Raw genomic sequence first — 26,075 nt, 5'->3', positions numbered from 1 at the left:
TGATATTTTTTTCAGTTACTTTAAGCTGTAAAAATTTTTGTAAATATATATTGTATGTATAAATCTATTTAGAATAAAAATTTATAAATATTTAAAAAATCCAATAAAATATTTTTATTTTTATTTTATCCAATATTAAATAAATCTGAAATATCATTAATATAAGTTATAATATGATACGAGAAGGTCCAATTATATTTTATTTTGATAATATAAAGTGTAAAATATTTCAAAAATAATTTTTTTTTTTAGCATAAATCATATTGGGTTTTTTTTCAATTCAGATTGAAGGACTATCACCATTACTTCTTCATCTCCACCATCTATTATCTTAAGATATTTCTTACCTCAATCTCTCAATTGTTGTCTTGGGCTTTCTCATGGTTTTGTTCGATGAGATTTTCACACTGATACTTTATATATAAGCTTATATTTTGCTCTCTATATATATTCTGCCCAGCTAATCTTTCAGACTTTTAAAATTTTTATAATATGTGACTAATTAAGAATATTAAGATGTTAAATTTGTTGAAAAATTTTAAGAACCTTAGTTCTAAATAAGCATTTTGTGAAGGACAATCACTTATCAAAGATCTTTTAAACTGTTAAAAATACCATCAATAAAATCTCAACTTTTTTGCTACTTAATTGCTCAGTATTAAGTTTTTCAAATCCATTATCAATGAATTTAATTAAAATTGAATAAATTAAAGCGTTCTATACATTTAAAAACAATGAAAAAATAAATTAAAAACCTTGCATCTACAAAATTGTACACTGAAATTTACTCCTTTAATCTTAATTGATCTACCGTCTGGGTTAGTTAGCTGAATTCATAAAGGAGTAAAGGGTAGTAATTTTATTCACTATATTTTAACGAGATTATAAAAGTGACCTTTAAAGTTATGGCTTTATTCCCGAAGAAACACTTTTACCGCTCCTCGATTATATTATATTTGTCAAAGTTTGTTTAGTAATATAATTAAATATTGTTTAATGATTTAATTTTTCTGATAAAAACAAGTCCTATTCATATTAAATAGCGTCATGTTTATGAAAGCCTTTCATAATATTACATATTTATGCAACAAAGAAAACTAAATGTAGATTTAAATAAACTTATGTAATTACATTTTATACCTATTCTTCAAAAACCAATATAATAAACACTTTAATATTTTATTTTTAAAGTAACATTACGTGACGTTGAAATAATATAAAATATTAACTTTTACATTCTATATAATACTTAGTGTGCATTATTTTAGTGATTATAATTTTAATTAATTTTAATTTGACATAACTAAGAAAAAGATAAATACAATAATCTTACCTTTAATTTTCATCATTTTTAATATTAAACAACGATTTTGTCTGATTTAGCAATTAAAATTCTTCGATAAAAGTAAAATTAAACTCCAAACTGTAAAAGACAATATTTTTATCAAGTCTTGCCCGGTAAATTATACATATAGCTCATTTTAAAAGTAAACAATTAAAAATTTAACAAAAAATATAAACTGAACATTTGATTTAATTAACGTTAAAATTTATATTTTAGGCAACACGATCGTTGTTTGGTTCTGTTTGGATTATTTATGTGATCTATTATACGTCATTGATATATTGTTTCATTTTCGAACTGGATATTTGGAAGATGGAGTTTTGCAAACGGATGCGGTAAAGCTGCGAAATCACTATATGAACTCGACTACGTTCTACATTGATTGCCTGTGTCTATTGCCGCTTGACTTTCTTTATCTATCCATCGGGTTTAACTCTATACTTCGATCATTCCGAATTGTTAAGATCTACCGATTCTGGGCATTTATGGATCGCACCGAAAGACACACAAATTATCCTAATCTCATCAGATCAGGAAGTCTTATTCATTACCTTTTAGTTATATTTCACTGGAATGGGTGTTTGTATCATATAATATACAAAAATAATGGTTTCGGTAGCAAAAATTGGGTATATACCGATTCAGATGCTGAGGATACTGATACAGTCAAACGATATTTACAAAGCTACTACTGGTGTACACTGGCTTTGACTACTATCGGCGATTTGCCTAAGCCTAGGAGCAATGGAGAATATGCATTTGTTATTTGCCAATTACTTTTTGGACTTCTTCTATTCGCTACTGTACTTGGACATGTAGCCAGCATTGTGGTTAGTGTGAGCGCGGGGAGAAAAGAATTTCAAGGTAAGTTTTTGATAAAATTAAAAGAAATAATATATATTCTTATAGTAGTAAATTTTAATTTGACAAAAAGCAGATTATAATATTGATGATAAAATATTCCACTATAAATAAAAAAATAGCTATTAAAAAAATCCAAAAACCTTTTTAAAAAAATTTATATGCAAGATAATTTTTTTATGATATTTTTTTATCATTATGCGTTTATATGTAAAATGAATGATACATTTTAAAATTAATTGCTGGTGATGAGTAATTTTTATATCCAAATAGGTTATATTTATTTTTACGACACGTCTTTAAAAAATATTAACATGTTATGAGTACCATATAATTAAAGTTCTAATGAAAAATTTCTAGAAACAAATCTTGTTAGGTTAGAGATTATACAAACTATTAAAAAATTGTTTAATAACAGAGATTTCTACCCCAACGATGAAAGTGAAGAGTTTATAAATATATTTATATGTATATATTAATAAACAACTATAATATATTATATATATACATATTATAGTGTAATTCTTTAGAAATTATCATAACCCACTCAATTACTTACAAAATAAATATAATTTAAACATTTTTTTTTGTTATTTTTAGTTACATTTTATTCCTGAATTATTAACTATGTAATACTTTTTAGGTTATGTAGTAATGATATATTATATTATTTTTTTATATTATTTGTTAGTTATTCAAGTAAAATTAATATAGTTAATAAATAAGACTTAAATATGATTCAATGTTCTTCGTCTTGTCAAAACCAATTGGAACACTGTATGCATTTTATCCAAAGACAAAGTCAAGGAAGAATATGGGTTAAACCCACTCTATTTCTAAAATAATTACATGGTAAAATTATAATTTAGAGAGGGTAGCAGAAAATTTTCTTACGCATAACCCGCTTCTTTCATGACAAAATCCCAAGCACGCTAATGTGTATATCCGTGTGATATAATACCACATAAGCTATATTTTGCAGATTGTAAATATTTTATGTAAGAGTTCGGAAACCCAAGTACTATAGGTACTAGTTAGTACCTAAGCTAACCATTAACTAGTATCCCTAATTAATAGTGTATCATTATGATTGTGTATAAACACATACCAAAATATTAAAGGTAAAACGCAGTGTAACGTAAAAAAACTGATTTCTTGTATTTTTAACAATAGTAAAGTTTAGTAAAAAAATGTATAAATAGTGATTTTTTTACTATAACCCACTCAATTACTTACAAAATAAATATAATTAAAATTTTTTTTTTTGTTATCTTTAGTTTCACATTATTATAGAATTATTAACTATGTAATACTTTTTAAGTTTATCCCTTATGCGTTGTAAGGGTGTCAACTTTGTTTTTTAATACAGGTAGCTAATTGATTTTTTATGACATCCGTAGTAGCAGGTACACAGCATTGTTATTATCAATGATAGTAAGGTACATTGTTGTGAGTTTATAAATACACTAACTGACAATACAAAAAGTATATCTATTGATAGTCATAATTGATAATAAACAATCCGTAACTGTGACAGCAATGTCATAAAAACCATTAGCTACCTGTATTTGTAATACCTTGTGTATTATGCATGTATATTAATTTAAAAATGTGAAACTTTAAATGTTTATATCTAATAAACGAATAAAGTTTTATTAAAAATTCAAATGCCATTTATTATTGAATTAAAAACTCAAACATTTTATTAAATTAAAAATATGTGTTACCATTTAAAAAAACAAAGTTGACACCCTTAAATGAGTTTCCATTTAAAATTTAAATGGTAACACATATTTTTAATTTAATAAAATGTTTGAGTTTTTAATTCAATAGTAAATGGCATTTGAATTTTTAATATAACTTTATTAGCTTATTAGATATAAACATTTAAAGTTTCAAAATTTTGAGTTAATATANTGAACATTTAAAGTTTTAAATTTTGGAGTTAATATACATATATATACAAGGGATTACAAATACAGGTAGCTAATTGGTTTTTTATGACATTGCTGTCACAGTTACGGATTGTTTATTATCAATTATGACTTTTAATAGATAAACTTTTTATATTGTCAGATAGTGTATTTATAAAATCACAACAATGTGGCTTACTGCCATTGATGAGTACCTGCGAATATTGATAAGGGATAAATTTCAAAAGTATTACATAGTTAATAATTCAAGAATAATGTGTAACTAAAGATAACCAAAAAAAAAAAAAAAATTTNTATTAAACAATTTTTTAATAGTTTGTATAATCTCTAACCTAACAAGATTTGTTTCTGGAATTTTTTCATTAGAACTTTAATTATATGGTATTCATAACATGTTAATATTTTTTAAAGACGTGTCGTAAAAATAAATATAACCTATTTGGATATAAAAATTACTCATCACCAGCAATTAATTTTAAAATGTATCATTCATTTTACATCCATGATTGCTTAATTAGTAAGCCATCTAGCATTTGCTAAACGGAGTCTGAAACCATTAAAACTTTTCCTTCATTGTAGGTATATGACTGATAAAAGGATTAAATTAAAGAGTAAATCTAGTGTAGTCGATTTACTTGTCACAGTTCAGAAATTTAACACAATACTGCTATAATATATTCCAATAACCTACATTTAAAACTCCTATTTATTTCAACTACAGTCATAAATTAAGGGTCTTGACACAATTGTTTCATAAGTATAGTTTCATTTTGTTTGTATTAATTCAGAGAAATTATTAAAATATAAATAAGTAAATCAATGAAAAGTTTCTATTGTATTATTATACAATAACCAATATTAAAATGAATTAATAGCAAACATTTATCAGTCACAAAAATTAAGTTAATTTTTAAAATATATGTAACTAAAACAGAATCGAATTTTTAAAAGCAAATTAGTTTGTTTTTTAAGAGTTGTAAAAGTTATTGTGTATAAGCAATTAGGTTGGGTGCAAAACAAATTTAAATCAAATTATTTTACATTTTTTTGCTTAAACGTTTATTTGTGTTAGTAATCGGATACACATTAACTATATATATATTTTAAACATTATACAAAATGGAAAAATGTTCAAATTACTACAACAATATAAAATTTGATAATGCTTTCCATTACAATCTATTTATTAACAGTAATCCGATTCTTAACCAAATAGAAACAATATTTTGCTTGTGATTCGATAGGAAATTTTAAGAGAAACGTAAATCGTCACATAGTAATATCGCGTATTTACATATTAAACATTAGCCTCTAATTCAATTTGATATTCCCATTGTTATATTTTGAATTCTGTATATGGAGTCACAAATTTCCTGTAATAACACAATTTTATAATTGTTGTATTTGTATATTAGTATACAAGTAGTATATTATTTTTATAATAAAAATATTATCAATATTAATTTCATTTTGAACTAAATAGGTTTTAATAATAATTAATTAGTTGGACATGATATTGCAATTAATTACTTTGTATAAGGCACATTTAATAGAACTTAATATTTATATTTTATTGACATATTTTAATTTTATTTGCAGATGGTACTGCTCAATGTAAGTAAAGACATGTAATGTTTATAATGTTATTTAAATTTAAAATTTTTCTTATATTTAAAAATAAATTTTAAGGAAAAGTTCATTTAGATTTGTTTTATTAAACGTTGTGAATGCGAACAGTTATTTTAAAGCTATTTAAGTATTTTACTCTTACCTACATTGAAATTTTTATAAATACTGTACTTTAGACTTAAACCAATATTTAACTAATTAGATGTAAAGCATGATTTATTAACGTCAAATTATATGAAGCTTTAACTAAAACATTATACAAGCAATATATGTCTTTACCTACTTAAAACATTTGCTTATCCAGTTTATATACACGTATTCTAATACAATATATTTATAGATTAGGTAGTTATATTTCATTTTATATACTTTATTCAATAATTAAACATTATTGTAGAAAAATTTGATGTCAGTGGAAAAACGTTATAATATAAATAATAATATACTTTTTAATTTGTTTTAGCTAAATTGGATGGTGTAAAAACATACATGCGAATGCGAAGAGTACCAAATCATTTACAAACCAAAGTAATTAAATGGTTTGATTATCTCTGGTTAACACAAAAATGTTCTGATGAAGAAAGAGCCATTAGTTGTTTGCCAGGTACAAAGAGTTATATAAAAGCAAATCGTTTGTTTATTTTTAACTTTAGAAATTAAAAATTTTCATTTAATTTTTAAATTTCTTAACAAGGATTTATTATAAACTTTTTTTTTTTTAATTTAGATAAACTAAAAGCTGAAATCGCAATAAACGTTCATTTAGACACGTTAAAAAGGGTAGAAATATTCCAAAATACAGAAGCAGGTTTCCTTTGTGAATTAGTTTTAAAATTACGGCCTGTTCTGTTTTCTCCTGGTGATTATATTTGTAGAAAAGGTATAATTTATCATTTATATTTTTCAGAATAGAATGGAAAAAAATTTTAAATTAAATTTTCGTACTTGCAGGCGAAGTTGGTAAGGAAATGTACATAGTAAGTAGAGGAAAGTTGCAAGTTGTCACAGATGATGGAAAATCAGTTTTAGCTGTTTTACGGGCGGGATCTTACTTTGGTGAAATTAGTATTCTTAATATGGGCACAGCAGGTAAATAAAATACAAATAATTAATAATGATAGTATTACCTAAGGTTTGAAATCCTTATGCGAATTTCGATTTTCCATTTCTATATTTCATTTTACTGATTTCAATTTTGCTTATAAATATTTAAAAAAAGCCATAATGGGACGAATTTCATTTTTATACATAACGCCTAAGAATTAAATTTATACAGAGAGTACTTAGTTAAATAGACATCTACCAGGAGATCTAAACTAACAATTTTTTTTGGTGTAGTCCATTTTTGACTTTGTTAAACCTATACTAAAAAAACTAGGACAATTCCCTACAAAATGAAAAAAAAAAATTCCTTATGACTTCTTAACTAAATAGTTTACTATTTAGTAACTGACAACTCGAACGAAAGGAATATTCGTATCTTTACTTGATGATAAAGAAATTAAGCAAAAAGATGATGTTGTTTATATTATTATTATTTTTTTTTTATATCCAACATAATGTACTAAGACTCGCATAGATGTAATATTGTTTATTAACACAACGGAAATTCTTTAACGACGCGCTATCAAATACTTCTTGAATCAAAATAATATTTTGATATTTTAGAAAGACAGTAATGAACTTTAAAATTTTAGTCCAAAATTTGCAAAAAAGATCATGAAGTAATTTAATAAATTTAAGAACCATATACTCTATATATATAGAAATTACATAGTGATCGGAAAATGAGACTGGTCGATAACAAATTTTAGACCAGTATTTTAGAAATGATTAACAATTTAATGTATGACTAGAGGTGAGGAGTAGGTGTTGCTATTTTTATTACCAGTTATTTCCCGGCGTACTCTTCGTCCCACCTAGATATAAAAATGAGAATAACTACTGAAGTACTTGTTAAATTGTTGTTATTGATCAGTTATTTTCTTAATTAGTTTATTTTTTATTTCATAATTTAGTAAAATATGTACGTTACCATTTAAAAAAAATAAAATTAATATCCCTATACGTTATAAGGTATGATTCTAAGAAATAATTATTAGCTTATAAATAAAAAATATATGTAATTAAAATAAATCAAAATTTTTTTAACAATATTGTATTTAATTTGCGAATAATAGAGTAGTTTATTATAAACCGACCAACCTGTATTATATGCTGTGATTTTAAGATCACAATTAAGGATTTCTAAAAATTCAGTTAGAACGTTGGTAATTATTTTAAATAATTCAGCTTAAGTATGACATTTACTACACTAATGTTTATTGAGCATTAAGAATATTTACTATTAGAATCAATTTAAACCTACTAAAATAAATATGATTACATGTGTGTGATTATAATATAAGTAACAATGAATTTTAGTTTTTATACAATAATTCACAATTAAGTATACAATATTACACTATTTAAAAAAAGTTAAAATGTAAAAAAAAAACAAAATGATTCATTGAAGTCTAATAGTTTTGAGTACTATATATTATTCTAATTTAATAAATAATATGTAAAATTACAATAAATTTTATACTAATGCCAACATTAGCGTACTAATATGAGGATTTCATGGAAACTGTACCCCTTTTTACTCATATCCAAGTTCTTTAAATTTTGATGACAATTTTACAAATGTATATTTATATTTTTGATTTTAATTTCAATTCTAATTTAAATTTTTATCGATGGTGAAATTAATTACATGCCTTAGTATTAACAAAACGATTTTTTTCTCAACAATTTAGGAAATAGAAGGACTGCATCCGTCCGTTCAGTAGGATACAGTGATCTTTTTGTACTATCAAAAAAAGACATGTGGGACGTGCTCAAAGAATATCCCACAGCTAGAATTAGATTAGAAGCAATAGCAACTAAGCGATTGGAGAAATATAAGACGGATCCAAGTCCTGATGATAAATTAGAAGGTATTATTTCTTTTTAACGTTGATGAAACATTGTAATTATCTAAATATTAATTTTTGTGTGTTAAAAATTAATTAAATAATATACAAATCATGTCAAGTATAATTTATTTTGTGTATAATTACTTTTATCATAAGGCTTAGTCGGTAGGCGTTGTAAGTCAACTCCTGGAATTGTTGAGAGTCAAATAAAAGTTGATGAAGAAATGTGGATGCAATCTAATGAAGCACTGTTAAGACCAACAACCACATTCAATCATAATAGATCTTTATTCAGTCCTACTGCAAGTCCTAGTTTCAGGTAATTTAAAAAAAAAATTGAATTGAATTTTAGTTAAATTGTTTTATTATAACATTTAGATCAAACGCAGCAGCTACTTTAGAATCTCCTTTATCTAGTAAGTATTCATTGGATCAAGAAAATCACCATCATCATGCTCAAGAAAATCAAAAACCCACGGCTACAACTCCAAGTAATTTTTAAAATAATAACTTATTAGATTCAAAATAATAATACTTCATAGTCTTATTATTTTAATGTAAATTAAATTACACATGAATTTACTCATTTTTATTTGACATATTTCATCTCTTTGCGTAGATACAGACCCATCTATGGTTTCAGCGTTGAAAGCGGAAATTAATCGTCTTCAAGAACGCCTTATAGCTGTTGAAACAGAAAATTTATACTTGAACAAAAAAGTTACTCAACAAAGATGGGATATGGACCATAGATTAGCTGAAATTGAGATGCAAATTTGTAAAGACGTGGGAAGCAGTGCTGACAGTAGTTGCGACGACAACGAAAGAAATAAGGAGTCGATAATATAAAATATTTTTGGATTTATATTAAATAAATCCATTTATAAAAGACTGATGTCAATGTTATTTTGGATTATTATAATTGTTACAATGTAAAACTTTATTTATAAAAATCAGGGTGATATTTAATTTGTCAAACCCAATAGTTTTAATAATATAATTGTGTGTAATATGTATTTACCATAATTAAAGTTCTTGGTGCAACAACCCGATAAGTCTATTTCTTTAATGTTTCAGGTAAATCAATTTTATCAATTTTTTTTTTCATTAAAATCAATGGTAAAATATTTTATCTAAATTAAATATCTATTCAAGTAATTGAAATATAGGACTCGTTTTTCTACTAAATTACGTAAAAATGTCATGTTTATTCAAAATTAGAAACAATACAATGCATAAAAAAGTTAGACTTGTTTGGTTGTTAAATCAAACCTATCAATTTGTACACGATTTTAAGTTTTTTCTTTAGAAAAAGCGTATTAAAGGCAATATCTTTGGTATTAAATCGTTCTAAAGTATCATATTTTTTAAAAAACTTAAAATTTCATAATTTGTATCTTTTATTATTGGTATACATTCAAAGTACTTATATATCAAATGAAATGAATATTATATCAAATGAAAAAAACTAAATTAGTTTGCAGTAAAATTTAAAAGAGAAAATTTGAAATATTTTGACATTTAAGGGAAACAAAATTTTATAATCAGTTAACATTAAAATTTATTTTTGTTTGACTGTAAAAATAGTTTTGTCTGAAATAAATAATAGAATTGGAAACCACATAAAATTACCGATGAGTCAATTCAATCCTAAATACCAATGAAACTTATTGCTTTTAACCAAAAGAATTCACACCTAATTCCTATAAATTAATGATGTATAAATATATACCTATACATCATTTATATTCGTATTTTAAATAATAACTACTTGTATTTATTTGATATATAATTTATTTAAAATCCATTTAATAAAAAGTATTATTAGTTTCAGTATATGGTACGTTATTTTACTATAATATCTAATTATAAATATTTGTCATATTTCTGATATTTAAAAATTTAAACTTATAATTCTTAAAATACTTCATGCAATAAATTCTGTATTTAAAAATCTAGTATTATTGTTCATCGTTAAATTATTTATTGTACAAAAAAAGTTTAATAAATAATTGTACCGGATAGCTATGATAGTGACAACTTTCAATAGATTAGTAAAATGTTACTTGTTCTTGCTTTGGGTAAACGGTTTGGTAATATTACACTGGGACCAATAGATTAAACGGCGATCATAATTATACAATGTTAATGGTTGTATGTGAAAAATAATTTAAGTTAAAAAAATGTTTTTATACCATTCTTTAAATTAAATATGTATTAATTGAATACCATAAATGAAAATTAAAAAATCCTTTTTCGAGACACTTAGATAAGTAGATATATTGTACAATGACTAATGAGCTTTATAATGTTAACTTTTTTTTAAGTATACATAATAAAATCCACACAACATTAATATGTTTTCATTGTGCTTTGATAACTTTATTTCTTCAATTTTTATAATCTTAAATATTCTTTATAAAACTACTTATAATGTAGTTTTTATAATTTATTGTAATTTTTTTTTTCATTTTTCTTATGTAAATTATTATTAAACAACTTATTAAAAAGTTGTGTAGAAAAATTATGTTGTACAAAATAATCGATGAGTAAATCAAATACTTGTAAATAACAATAAAAATAATGTTTTTTTGCTTGGGGTTATTATTTTAATGACTGATCTATGTGTTAATCAAATAGTTCTATCATTCTATAACTATAACTATCTAGCTTTTTATCTTCAATGCGAACCTGATAAAGTATTAGTTTTATCATTATGTGTTTAGTTATTTAATTTATTTACTACAATGAGTATTTGTATAATAAACATAAATTGTAAAATTTATAATCAGGATATAATTAAAGAATTAGAAGTTGATGTTGCTCTTGAAACAATCCAACATTTTCTTATAAAAATTAACTTTATCGACCGATTTTTTTACTTAAAAATGATATACTTGTTCAAAAATTGTAAGAATCAATATAATTTTGTTTATATAACTACTTTATACACGTTCCTTTCAAACTATATTTTTTCATATGTAAATACTGGCTTTCTAATTAATGATAATCTCAAAAAAAGAGTTGACAGAAAAAATCTATAAGAACAAAGTATTAAATTCTAGTTTCTAGACTGACCTTTCAGTTATTTACATAAATTTTAAATTAATTAATAATAAACTTGAGGCAACTTATTAGATTTTCACTAAGGACATGATTCTATTATGCATTTACAAATCTAACAATTACATAAAGTAAGAACATTAGCATAAATAAAATATTAACAACACCCTTTCACCTGATACTCGCACAGCCGCGTGATTTTGCAAACCTTTGAATGCGCCACAATAAATCCTTTTAGGCCGACATTAACAATCACGCGTGTCACGATTATTTCTGAGGTGGCAGAAAAACAGAGAAACATCACAGGTGTGTGAACGCTGAAAATACCACCCCCCAAATGTGAAGTGAGTATTCAATAAAATATACGTTTAGGCGTAAAACCAAACAGGCCGTCACATAACCAACAAAAACTACGCCAGATCACTGGATATGTCGAGTAATCAGACTCAACAATAAGACATAACCACCGTACCCGAACATAAACACTTGGGTGCTGATAGTGCCGGATACAACTATTAAGTCGTAAGTCAAGTGGTGAGAGGAGGTGGGTGATGATAAGCTACGCGAAGCTTATGCACGTAACTTTTGGACAAAATCTAATTTCAGACTTGAAATTAATTTGGTTTAGTTAAGAATACATTGGTCAATGGTCATTAAAAAATATTTAATTTTAGTAATATGTTTTTACTTTATAATACAGTATAAAAACGAATTTTTTACTCCTATTAATTTGAATAAGTTTTATGAAAAAAATATTAAAATTTTCCGATATACAAAATTGTTAATATTTTTCGGATTTCCCCAATTTATACAAAATAAAAGAAAAGTTTTCAATTTTTAAGAGTATTGTCTTCAACTAGATACGATTTGTGATCTTTGGACGTATCATTAAAAATACTCGGTACAGTCATAGCTGAGAAAAAATAGTAACAGATAAAAAATAACCTAATATTAAAATTAATATCTTCTCAGATTCGCATCGAAGCTCAAAATTCAATGTGCAATATTATCCTATATACTTTATAATGAGATATATTTTATACTACAATTAAAAATCTGTAAGTTTTACAAAATTTTAGTAATTAAATAAATTTAAATTCAAAGACTGACGGTTAAATGAAAGTTTACAGTTTTTCCTTAAATGCGTGTCACTCCCCCATAACCCTACGACTCTTCTTTTTCTATAAAGGCCAAGTCTTTTCATAGACACCCAACTATAGTATGACTGGTGTTTTTACTAGGAGGAGGGTTAAGTGCAAAGGTTTCCTGATTTCTTCTGCGCTGGGAATACAATGTTTTTTGCCATTGAAAAACGTTCGTATTACCCTTTTGTACGCCTACATCGGCAGGCGCTGCTTAACACTAGAGTTTATCAACAACTAGCGTGTCCATTACGACACACGTATAATGAAAACGTAAATCTTTAAATTTATGATAAAATCAAAAATTAGATTTAAAATTATGGACGCAATTAATTCCTCTTCCAATGAAAATAATATTAGAAATATTTTTTGGCAATTTTAGTAAATGTTGACGTCAAAAGAAAATAATAATAAAAAAATTTTTTTTAAATATTGTTTTGTTTATTCGTAGAATTAAGTTTAAGAATATGATACTTTTAGTGTACTTCATTCTAATTTATAACTTATAATTTTATTTAATGCTGTTGTTAGGTTTTGAGAAACTCTGGCAAACCTATTAACTATCAGATGAGGTAGAACCTCTCCCCTTCTAAATGTTACAGAAATGCAAGAGAATATAAACTTATTTATGTATACAATTGACAACTTACATGTATCCAAGATCTGTTAATTTCGTGACTAGTAACCGAAATATATTTTTGGGTTACGGTAGGGTTTTATTTTTTTAATAATTTCGGTTTCAATAGAAGTTTTGATTTTTTATTTTATTGATATTTTGGTTTAAGTTTCGGTTTCAGTTAATAACGGCTTAAAACGATTTTTAAATAAATTTTAAAGTAATAAAAACTTTTTCTATGACCGCCACAGGTTGTAACACATTATTTCTTCATTATTATTATCATTATTTTATTCCTCAATTTTACCGCATTTATGATGGTACAGTCTTGGTATAATTCCACAATTAACATTCTATGATAATAGTTATCATTCTGATAACAATATATGTTGTATTTAAAATGTTTTAAAGAAAGAAAGTTCTCAATGATAGTTGCTTATTCCTCAGTGCGTATATTTAAATATAATAATTTATATTTACACTTAATTATTTTAATGATTTAACAATGCAACATTTATATACTAGTGAAAAAGCTTTTAAACTTTTAAATGGTGTAGTCTGTTTATATAAACCTTCTGGAGTATCATTAAGATCATGTCGTCATAATTTGCTTCTTAAACTATGCAAAGGTAATACTTAAAATATTAAGGAAGAAATTTTAAAAATAATAATTTTACAATTATATTTCTTTAATAACTACATAACATTAATCTATTAACTGGTATTTTTAATAAATAGTATATTTGTATACAGTGTATTTATGAAGAATACTTTCCCCAATTTTTTTGTTAAATAAAGATTTTTTTATAATAATATGCATCCTAAAATTTGTTTCACTTCTATTAACCTAATAAGTATCAATTTTATTGTCAGAAAAAACTATTTCTAAAAGTAAATTTTAGCAGTAATTTTCAAAAGTTAAATGGAAACCTATTAATTTATTATTATTAAATAGAGAATAGTCTTAAAACATTTTGACTGGTCAATAACTAATTTTATTTTATTATTTTTTAAGTACTATTTATTTATTTATTTATAGGTAAGGGGGCTACATAGAATTCGTAACTGTTATAGTAAAAATAAAGCGTTGCTAAATAGTTCCTCACACCATACCTAATTAAAAAATTTAAATGTTATTTTATCAAAAAATTGTTCAAAGTTGGTTATCATTATATCAAAGTACTTATAGAATTAAAATCATTTTAATACACAGAGTATGTATTTAGAGTGGGTGGGGGGTACATTTCATACTGGTATACATTTATAATGCATATATTATTCCTTAACTTTTTTAAATTTTCAAATCCTAATATATCAAACAGTAATACTAACAATTAGTTATTGAACAGTAAACAAATTTATTTAGACTATACTCCTTAATAATTAAAAATAACAATAAGTTTTCATTTATTCTTTAAAAAATACTACTAAAATCTGTCCTTAAAAATAATTTTCTTTTTTATAAAAAATGAGTATTAAATTCAATATTTATTATGATTTACAAAAATTAATGAAAGTTTAAGATGTAAATTTTATAAAAAAAAATCACTATTAAAAAAATAATGGGGTGTAATATTTTTGATAAATAATACTATAAATTAGTAAACAGTATCACTAGTATAAAAACTATTTTCATTAATTTATTAAAACTAAATTTACAGATTTAAATTCTTTAGAAGTTAGACCTCCTGAGGATCGTGTTGTTATAACAGGAGATACAACAAAGGAGTTGAAAGTAAATATTGAACCTAGTTATGCAGATAACATTCTTGTAGTTGGTCCTAGATACCAAAGTGAAGACTTTAAATGTATATGGGCCACACATTTAGCTTCTAGAATATCAGGAGTAATTAGTAAGTACATTGCCCAAATCATTTTATTTAACGAATAAGTATTCTTTTAAATTTTTAATCAATTAATTTAGTTATGGGTATAAATAGTGGAACGAAAATGGTGTATCAACTAGATCATAACTATCCAATCCGAACTTATCATTTACATGGTCAATTAGGATTAATGACAAAAAATATGTTCATTGATGGTAAAGTAGTTGAAAAAGGACGTTATGATTTTATAAAACGTGAGAATGTGGATAAACTTATGTCTACAATACAAGCATCTAGTCAAAAAAAAATGTTTGAGTAAGCATATTTAATTTAATATTAATTAAAATAGTTGTACTAAAATTATACATATATAGATTAGCAGGAGTGGATTCTCAAAGTCAAACAGCATATGAACTAGCAGAAAAAGGCCTTATCAGACCTTCTACTAATAAAGAACCACTTATTTATGGAATTAATTGCATCAAGTTAGAATTACCTAATTTTGTTTTAGGTAAATTAATTTATTATACAATAAAAAATGTAGCATAAACATTATATTAAATTAGGTAGGTGCATTCCTTTTCTTTAATACTAGTAGGGTCTGGTTCCCTGTTACCTCTGCTTGGAACATAGAGGATGTTATTTACCTTTTGACATTTGTGTGAAGTTTTAATCTCCAAATACCTGTACCTACCTTTCCTGATTTCTTAGCACTGTATAGATTACTAAGAACATTTAAGTTAATATTACTTTTGTATTTAGTACCACATTAATGTGTTGGAATATAGTTGATAAAAATTAAGATTAAAAATGAATTTTAAAGTGTTGTACAAATATAAACCATTAGTATAAATTTGAATAACATTGGTTTAAATAAAAAATAACAGTGATCCCAATACAGTAACTCCGCAATGAGTATGAACATAATTATTAGTTATATCATCGATATTAACAGCTTGAATTCTTACGATTAAATAAGATATGAATCAATTTAAAACTCAAATACTAGCATATACAAGTTTTTTATTAAAAACTATAATTAACAGAGTCAAAGGTTTTGTTTAAATCTATAAATAAACCAATAACTTTTTAATTATTACTTAATCTCTCTTTAATATAAGATTCAACTGTACTAAAACTTTTATTTATAATGGATTTTCCAGATTGTAACTCAAATTGTTTTTTCAAAATATAATTATGACTAATTAAACAAGTTACTAACCTACATTAAAGACATGTTTCAAAAATTTTACTCTATTACAAGGTCAATTAAATTGGTCTATAATTTTAACTGAAATTATTACGTCTAGTTTTTAAAAAATTAATGCATTTTTTAGAAAAACTAACCATATCTATAGATTTATTATATATTAAAGACAGGTACAGAAATATTATTTTTTTTTTAATTTTATTAAACTTAAGTAGTATTGTAAAAATTAAATGTGTTTAACCTTGTTTTAAGAGTAATTTTTTTTCTTATTTTTAGAAGTAAACATTATTAATGAATATGAAAACTATCTACTATCTTTAGTTCATGAAATTGGATTAAAGTTAAGGTGTTCTGCTACTTGTACTGCAATACGTTGTATAAGGTATTCAGCTTTTAATATTGAACAAGCACTGTTAAATAAACATTGGAATTTAGAATATATTTTAAAAAACATGAAGGAATGTAATGCAATGTATAAAAAATTATACAAATTACCATCATTTCTTACAAATACGTCTTTCCTAATACAAAAAAATAAACGTATATCTACCTAACTAGCTAAGGTATTTGATTATAAGAATAAAATTACAAGTAAATATTTTTATTATTTTAATAAGTGGTAATTATATATTTAAAAGTTGTATACGTGAAATATTTTTATTTAATATTTTTGTAATAGAAACTTGATTTGTCCTTAACTGTTGGTAAAAATATTAATAAAAAAAAAAATTTGAATATTATTTATTGATAATATTAATGTTTTTTTCTTTTTGAATATTATATTTTTCTTTGTTATGTTAAAATGACGGGCGTGGTGTGGCGCAATGGACACACTAGATGTTGACAAAACTCTAGTGTTAAACCACGCCTGCCGCCGTAGTGTACAGATGGCTGACCATACGTGCGTTTTACGGTAGTAAAAGCATTAGATTCCAAGTGTAGAAGGCAACAGGAAACTATTAAACTTATCCCTTCCCTAGTAATATCAGTTGAAAATACAAATAATACTTTTTTTTTCATAACCAAAAATATCAACATTTAATTTTTAAGTATAAAAATTTATCATTTTTTTTTTTATGAGCCTAATGCTAAATGAAATGTTGTAGTAATTCCAAAAATCATGAATTGCATTTAAAATTTTCTCAATAGTTCAATTAAATATGGGATATAATTTGAAAAATTATATACTAAATTTAATTAATACAAAGTGAGAGAATCATTCATTTTCATTTTTTTTCTTATATTTTTTGTAAAATTATTAAGCGAGTATACAGGGTGGCCCACCACTCACTGACAACTTAAATAACTTTTGATCCAGTTAATATTTTTAGTTGATTTTTTTTTTAATAATAGTTATACGTTAGGTCTATAGCTATATCTCAATAATTAATTTTTTTACATTTTATTAAAAATATTAATTATTTTTAAATTTTAAATAAAATGGTAAAAAAAAAATCTAAGATAGCTATTTTGTAGAGTAGAATTTAAGAAAAATTTTAGTAAAAAAATATCTTATTAATATTCAGTAGTAAATATTCTGTGGCGTTTTGAAGTTTGTGAAAATTTGAATTTTTATGTATTATTTTACGGTATTAAACAATAAATACGTATTGAGAAAAGGACAGAAGAAAACGCTATCTTTTCATGATTACTATAATTTGGAGGTGTGTAACTTTTTCCATGATAATGACTTATACTTTTGAATGAGAGTTTTAAGTAATAATTGCCTTATCTAATTTCTTATCATGATATTAATGCCAAGTTTGTAATGTATACACATTATCATCATATGTATACACAGTAATCATGAAAAGATAGCCTTTTCTTCTGTCCTTTTCTCAATACGTATTTATTGTTTAATACCGTAAAATAATACATAAAAATTCAAATTTTCACAAACTTCAAAACGCCACAGAATATTTACTACTGAATATTAATAAGATATTTTTTTACTAAAATTTTTCTTAAATTCTACTCTACAAAATAGCTATCTTAGATTTTTTTTTTANTCTTAAATTCTACTCTACAGAGTAGAATTCTTAGAGAGATTGACAAGCGAATATTTAAACTCTCTTCAAACTAAGAATCGGTGGTCCACAGGTGTTCGTAATCTTTCCATTGAAGATATTGTATTGTAATCTCATTTATAATTTTTTGTTATTGCGTATTATATTCAACTATATTTAGCTTCCACGTATATCTAAGAATTGCACTGTCGATGGAATCGAAATATATAAATTTCAACTGGTGTAAAATGTTGGCGCCATAAATCACCGTTTACCATTGATAAATAACATGACACAATTCTATTTAGCTCACACTTTAATACATAAAAGCTTCGGGAATAATGATCACAATGTTCGCGTAACGTTGCCTGGTACACAATATAAACAGGCTTGTGTAAAGGTTTGCTCTGCCTTTTTATAATATTCTGTATCCCGAAAAATCATCAGTGTCAGCGCCGTCGGAAAGGCAGGGTAGAAGCGACAGCTGCCTCGGGCTCAGGTTTTTGTTGCGTACTATTTAGTCAAGGAAAATCAGATAGTAATTTAGCCAATATTAAGGAAAGTGTAAACGACTGAAAGCATTTGTCGCAAAAGCTATTACAACTTGAACGTTCTGAGGCTTATAATGGATCTTTAAAGCAATAGTTTGACTTAAAAATAAGATTAAAGTCATTGACTTTTATAGATCAACAACATATGGCTCAAATAGAAAACAAAAAAACCATCGGAAAGCTATGCTTCAGCAAATTTTATGCATAACTCGGTACTTTCGTGGGAAATCAGATATGATATTTACAAAAAATAATGGTAACTTTTTAGGTTTGATTGAAATGTTATCCAAATTTAATGCGTTTACAATAGAACATGTATGACACATTAAAAATGAAGAGACACATACTCACTACTTAGGAAACGATATTCAAGATGAGCTCATCAACTTGATAGCTAATGAGGTTAAAAAAATAATAATAAAAGAAATTCAACAATGTAAAAATTATTCTATAATAATAGACTGTACTCCAGATACTATCCGCAAAGAGCAATTATCCATAATAATATGCGCAGTAAATATGAACGAAAATAATGATTTTAATGAACCTAAAATAAAGGAATATTTTTTAGATTTTATAATTTTGAATCAACTACTAGACTAAATTTTGCAAATGTCGTTTTAAACAAACTGAATGAATTTAGTATACAAATATCGAACTGTAGGGGTCAAAGTTATAATAATGGGACAAATATGACTGGTCAGTATAAAGGTGTTCAGTCTCGCATTCTCCAACAAAATTCTATAGCTTTTTTTATGCCTTGTGCTTCTCACAATTTGAACTTATTACTACTTTGAACAAAAGTTCAATTAGAGCTATAACATTTTTTGGGTCCGTTGAAAGAATATATACAATTTTTTCCGCATCTACTTCTAGGTGGGCCATTTTTAATAAGCATTGTCTAACTATGACTGTGATGAAATGTTCTGAAACTCATTGAGAGAGCCGCCTTAAAAGTGTTAAGGCGATTCGATATCAAATGCCAGAAATTTTAAATGCATTGGAAGAAGTATCAAATACATCAACAGACTCTTTATTAAGAAGTGAATGTAAATCCTTAGAAAATGAAATTCATCGAAAAAGAGTTAAAAAATTTTTGCCATAATTTCCAAAACGTTCTAACTGAAGGTGAATTAAAAGATATAAATAGTTATTGTTCGATCCATTTTAGCTTCGATGCGAAGCTGAGAAGGTATTGGTTTTACTAAGATGTGTTTTTTTTTGTCTGTTACCACTTTTTCTCAGCTCTCACCGAACCGATTTCTTTCAACGATACGTCAAAAGATCACAAATTGTATCTAGTCGAAGACATTACCCTTAAAAATTGAAAAAAATTCCCTCGTTCCCCGTAAATGGGGGAAACCTCCAAAAAAATTACAAATTTAAAAATCGCTTATTTTCGATATTTTTTCAATTTTTTTTACTAAAAACTGCCGTAACTTTTTTAAAAATAAACATATCAATATAATTTTTTTTTTTATAGATGCTTGATGTCTTTACCTATCATTTGATATATTTTTTTTATAAATCTGACTTTTTACCTGCCTACAGGAGGGATTCAAAATGACAACTTTTTCACAAAAAATTGACTTTTTCAACTTAAATTTTGAAAGTGTTCCGGAAAGTCTGACACTTTTCTATATATTAAATTAAAGCTAATGTAATATACTTTATTATGGTAAAAAAAAATTTCGTACTTTATTTTGTCTTCAGGGTGAAATTGGCTACCAAATGCTATTATTGTGTGAAAATTCTCGATTTTATTTTTTTATTTTTAACTTTATAATGCTATAACTTTTTGAAAAATGTATGGATCGTTACAATTTTTTTATGAGAAGTAGTATTTATATAGATCTTTCATTCAACATACTCTTTTTTTAAATCGGACTATTTACCTTAATATAGGGGGGATTCAAAACATAAAAATGCATATAGAAAGTAGAACTTTTTCAACTTAACTTTTGAAAGTGTTCCGGAAGGTCTGACACTTTTATATATATCTTAAATTAAAGCTAATGTAATATACTTTATAATGGTAAAAAAAAATTTCGGACTTTTTTTTATCTTCATGGTGAAAACAGACATTAAACTTAATAAAAAAAATACGATTTTTGTAAAAAAATTCTTTTTTATATTTTTAACTTTATAATGCTATAACTTCTCGAAAGATGTATGGATCAATATAATTCTTTTTTTTATAGATGCATGATGTCTTTACCTATCATTTGGTATATTTTTTTTATAAATCTGACTTTTTACCTGCCTACAGGGGGGGATTCAAAATGACAACTTTTTCACAAAAAATTGACTTTTTCAACTTAAATTTTGAAAGTGTTCCGGAAAGTCTGACACTTTTATATATATTAAATTAAAGCTAATGTAATATACTTTATTATGGTAAAAAAAAATTTCGTACTTTATTTTGTCTTCAGGGTGAAATTGGCTACCAAATGCTATTATTGTGTGAAAATTCTCGATTTTATTTTTTTATTTTTAACTTTATAATGCTATAACTTTTTGAAAAATGTATGGATCGTTACAATTTTTTTATGAGAAGTAGTATTTATATAGATCTTTCATTCAACATACTCTTTTTTTAAATCGGACTATTTACCTTAATATAGGGGGGATTCAAAACATAAAAATGCATATAGAAAGTAGAACTTTTTCAACTTAACTTTTGAAAGTGTTCCGGAAGGTCTGACACTTTTATATATATCTTAAATTAAAGCTAATGTAATATACTTTATAATGTTAAAAAAAAATTTCGGACTTTTTTTTATCTTCATGGTGAAAACAGACATTAAACTTAATAAAAAAAATACGATTTTTGTAAAAAAATAATTTTTTATATTTTTAAATTTATAATGCTATAACTTTTTGAAAGATGTATAGATCAATATAATTCTTTTTTTTATAGATGCTTGATGTCTTTACCTATCATTTGGTATATTTTTTTTGTAAATCTGACTTTTTACCTGCCCTAAGTGGGGGATTTAAAATGACAACTTTTTCACAAAAAATTAACGTTCTCAACTTAACTTTTGAAAATGTTCCGGAAGGTCTGACACTTTTATATATATCTTAAATTAATGCTAATGTAATATACTTTAATTTAAAAAAAAAAAAATTGACCTCTGGACTTGTCTTCATGGTGAAAATGGCTATCGCGACCCCCCTGTGCTGGGTTTTTTTTGTTTTCTTTTGTATGTTATTATGGTATATGATAAGCGCGTTGTCCGGTGCGTACCAGTTTCTTTTTATTGTATTAATAGTAGTCGAACGATGAACTCGTCATCGTAAAAGACGGCACGACGTGCACACCAACATGTGTATACAAAATAAAGTAATATNTGTTGGTGTGCATACAAAATAAAGTAATATAAACTAAGTTAAAAGTTTAAGTTTTATATCGTTCTTATTAATTAAATAGTTAAAAGTAATCGTANCACCAACATGTGTATACAAAATAAAGTAATATAAACTAAGTTAAAAGTTTAAGTTTTATATCGTTCTTATTAATTAAATAGTTAAAAGTAATCGTATTTTATACAGTCCACTCTGAGACCGAAGCAGTTATGAATTGTATAAAGAATTGCTTATTTTTTGTACTATTATTTCTGAAGAAACGACAGCTTTTCAAGATCTTTTAGTACTAAAATAATGTTGCGGTTATTCTCCAAATATTTCAATTACACTTTTTTTTTTATGAAAAATTAAAATTATATATCAGGGTTAGAACGTGCGCAGCAAATAGAAGCTATTATGCTATGAAATTTAATATTATATTATTACTTACAATATAAACATATATGATGTTATCATGATAGTAAAACTGCACATCATAGAAAAACTAATATCTTTTCAGTTTCGTATCGAAGCTAAAAAAATAAACTTATTATTGTGATCTGGAAAATCAGACAATTAACAGAATAAACTTCAAAGTAGACACCCCAGTTAACAAATTGATTTATTAATACATTCAATTGAAAATAATTATATAATCATAATTTAATAAATTGACAATTACACATAAAATTATCAATTAAAGGAACTTGATATACATCTCCCTATTTTCGTCAGTTTCCATTGGCTCTGAAATATCTGGATTTAATCCTTAATGAAAAAAAACTTATTAAATTAATTAATTAATTAATACTAATAATATGAATACTTATTATTTTGAAGATTTTATATCACTATTTTGTAATAACTGTTTGGTAGAGAGCGCCTTTAGCAAAGATGAGATTATCGTCGTTGCTCAACGATTACATGTTGTACACGGCGGACAATTGACACGTAGGCCGTTGATTTGACGTGTTGTGGTAAGGGGGTAAGTAAAGCATAAATGTTAGAGATCAACTGTCACACGAAATAATAAAATCAACAGTGTTTGTAACAACTAGTCCGCTTGATGTTTGCTAAAGGCACTGTCTTAGTAGAAAAAATAAAATAAAATCTAGGAATGTGTCATTCTACCTTGTCCAAGAAAATCGATAAGCTGTGGTTCTTCATTGGTGCCAGATATAATATTCGATTCTAATAAAAAATCAATTTAATATAAAGAAATAAAAAAACTTTTTTATATAACTAAATCTTTGAAGTAACCATTCTAGTGGATAATTTTACCTTTATTGAATGAATCAATAAGCTCTACTATCAATCGATTTTAATATCAATTATCCACTTTTAGTATAAAGTCCAAAAATAAAATTAACATCATGATTAATTGAGGTTTAATTATGTCACAAAGCATTATTTAGTTTTTCTATATTTTTTTCAAAAAGTCGTTTTCTTACGAAATTATTTATAATTTAAAAGTCTAACTGTTTAGAAACAACTATATAAATAATACTTCTAATAAATGGGATGTTTATTTTAATAATATTTAAGTAATGTTTTAAAATATGCTGTTTAGCAAAAAAAAAAAAAAATACAAATTTTGAATACCAGTAGAATAATTTTAACTATAGGTAAATTATTTTATAAATTATAATTATATGTATACCTTTTGTACGCGATTCGTTTTGAATTGTTTCAGAAATTTTATTGGGTTTTGTGAACAATTTTAAATCTATATATATAATACATAATATTTGCTTTAAAATGTTGGTTTTAATTATTTATTTATAAATTCATCATACCGTCAGTACAATATTCATCTGGTAAAGGTATACCAACTTGTTGGATATTTTGATCATACTGAAATCCTAGTTTATAAAATTTGTTTATAATTATGGAATTAATTCTTAAATCAACTTTTTGACATAGATAATTGTCGTACTGCAAAGTTTTGTCATTATTAATTTTATATTTATATTTATTACTCCATTCATGCCATAATGATGCTATATTAAAAGGTACAAATTTGCAATAGTTCTTATAATGTTTTATAGTGTCATTATCTATAACAGTAAAAAAATAAAAAATAGAGTTTAAAAAATATTTTATGCTTTTTGAATCATTTTCCTTAGGAATAAAGCATTTTGAATCGCTATTAAATTTTTCTATATTTAATAATGTTTTGTCTATTAAATAATTATATCTTTTTTTATTTATCAATGGATTAGTATGCATATAGTCCAATAAATAAAGTGTTTCTTTCATTAATGTTGCTAATAATGATAATTTTTGTAAAATGTTCAATAACTTTAAAGCACAATTATATGCAATTTTTAATGGATTTCTATTGTTAATCAAGCTTTTACAATGTTGTCCAAATTGTTTAAATATAAAATATAGTATTTTCAAATCTTTTACATATGAACATGTTAAGTAAATAGTCGTTAAGCGAATTTGTTTGTCAGTTTTAGAAGTATCATATTCATGTAAAAAAATTTCCGAATAATAAAATTTCTTGAAATATTCAATACAAGTCACATCTTTTAAATTATTCCATCCATCATTTTCAAGGAGACTTTTTAATATATCAGTGTTTCTTTTTGAATTTAATTTTGATTCAGTGAACAGTATGAATGTAGATAGTAACAAAAGCATATAAAATATTTTCATAATACTTTTTCTTTTTTGTAAAAATGTATAAAATCAATGAAACTACTATAATTTTTTTTACAATCGAAATTTAAAATGTATATCTTTGTATAATGGTTTTTATATGATTTTTTACAAAGTTTATATTATTACACATTTATTACTAACATAATGATTTATAGTTAAAAATGTATAATTTTTAGAAATCTATTATTAATACTTAAATATTTATAGCATTCAAAAATATCTTATGGTTATGTGCTAATATGCTCATATTTCACATAATATTCAGTATTAAAATGAAGTAATTTTTTAAATCAATTATTTTAGCATCTTAATGCAGGTCTATTAAAATTATTTTAGATTTTGAAAATTATAATAACTATTTAGTATCAATGAGTATTATAATATTTTTATAGAATTTTCTCTTATTCCAGTAGTGACCGATGAATTTTCCTGCACCGATGATAATTATTACTATAATTATTTATGACTCCGATTAACAGTTTATTATTAATTTAATTATTTAATATGTTGATTAAAAAAACTACGCACAGTAAAATCGCGGCACAGTGGGGACGTGGCATAGTTGGGTCCAGTATAGATTTAATTTGACAGTGATTAAAATCACTATCATAAGAAACGCTTCGATGCAAATCTGTAGATAACGTTTAATTTTAAATAATTGGTGGATTATTCCAAAAGCTTCATAAACTGCTAGTTCCTTATTAATATCCTGATTAAGATAAAGTATGTCGAATGAAAAAAGGAATATTAAAAAATAGTATTTCCCATAAAAAAATTATATTGATCAATACACTTATCAATAAGTTATAGCATTATAAAGTTAAAAATGTAAAAAATAAAATTGAGAATTTTCACACAATAATAGCATTTGGTAGCCATTTTCACCGTGAAGACAAAATAAAGTCCGAAATTTTTTT

At 24.7% G+C, this 26,075-nt stretch overlaps 3 protein-coding genes across 4 annotated transcripts in view; 2 read left to right on the top strand and 1 right to left on the bottom strand.

Moving 5' to 3' along the window:
• The window catches only part of LOC126896504 (cyclic nucleotide-gated cation channel alpha-3), a 59,284-nt gene extending 47,964 nt beyond the window's left edge, over positions 1–11,320 (top strand). The window contains exons 5-12 of the mRNA XM_050669351.1: positions 1,562–2,209; positions 6,233–6,373; positions 6,497–6,649; positions 6,721–6,858; positions 8,568–8,747; positions 8,883–9,045; positions 9,105–9,217; positions 9,346–11,320. Of these exons, the coding sequence (XP_050525308.1) occupies positions 1,562–2,209; positions 6,233–6,373; positions 6,497–6,649; positions 6,721–6,858; positions 8,568–8,747; positions 8,883–9,045; positions 9,105–9,217; positions 9,346–9,575 (1,766 nt within the window). The 3' untranslated portion in view covers positions 9,576–11,320. The remainder of the gene's footprint in view (positions 1–1,561; positions 2,210–6,232; positions 6,374–6,496; positions 6,650–6,720; positions 6,859–8,567; positions 8,748–8,882; positions 9,046–9,104; positions 9,218–9,345) is intronic.
• A 2,619-nt stretch (positions 11,321–13,939) lies between these two features.
• LOC126896522 (pseudouridylate synthase TRUB2, mitochondrial) lies at positions 13,940–17,288 on the top strand. Its single transcript, XM_050669416.1, has 5 exons — positions 13,940–14,176; positions 15,209–15,400; positions 15,472–15,688; positions 15,748–15,884; positions 16,860–17,288. The coding sequence occupies exons 1-5, from the start codon at positions 14,053–14,055 to the stop codon at positions 17,135–17,137; spliced, it is 948 nt and encodes a 315-aa protein (XP_050525373.1). The 5' UTR covers positions 13,940–14,052; the 3' UTR covers positions 17,138–17,288.
• A 5,797-nt stretch (positions 17,289–23,085) lies between these two features.
• LOC126896518 (uncharacterized) overlaps positions 23,086–26,075 on the bottom strand; it is a 10,601-nt gene continuing 7,611 nt past the window's right edge. The window contains exons 1-4 of one of the 2 annotated variants that reach the window (XM_050669412.1): positions 24,285–25,219; positions 24,149–24,214; positions 23,620–23,679; positions 23,086–23,256 (exon numbers count right to left, since the gene is read on the bottom strand). In XM_050669412.1, the coding sequence (XP_050525369.1) occupies positions 23,186–23,256; positions 23,620–23,679; positions 24,149–24,214; positions 24,285–25,152 (1,065 nt within the window). In that variant the 5' untranslated portion in view covers positions 25,153–25,219 and the 3' untranslated portion in view covers positions 23,086–23,185. Of the gene's footprint in view, positions 23,257–23,619; positions 23,680–24,148; positions 24,215–24,284; positions 25,220–26,075 lie in introns of those variants that run through there. The other variant, XM_050669413.1, reaches the window with a different exon arrangement.

The sequence above is a fragment of the Daktulosphaira vitifoliae genome, unplaced genomic scaffold, assembly GCF_025091365.1.
Source record: "Daktulosphaira vitifoliae isolate Bord-2020 unplaced genomic scaffold, ASM2509136v1 Scaffold_1, whole genome shotgun sequence".
Taxonomy (NCBI): Eukaryota; Metazoa; Arthropoda; class Insecta; order Hemiptera; family Phylloxeridae; genus Daktulosphaira; species Daktulosphaira vitifoliae.
This window is presented reverse-complemented; position numbering and strand designations above follow the sequence as displayed.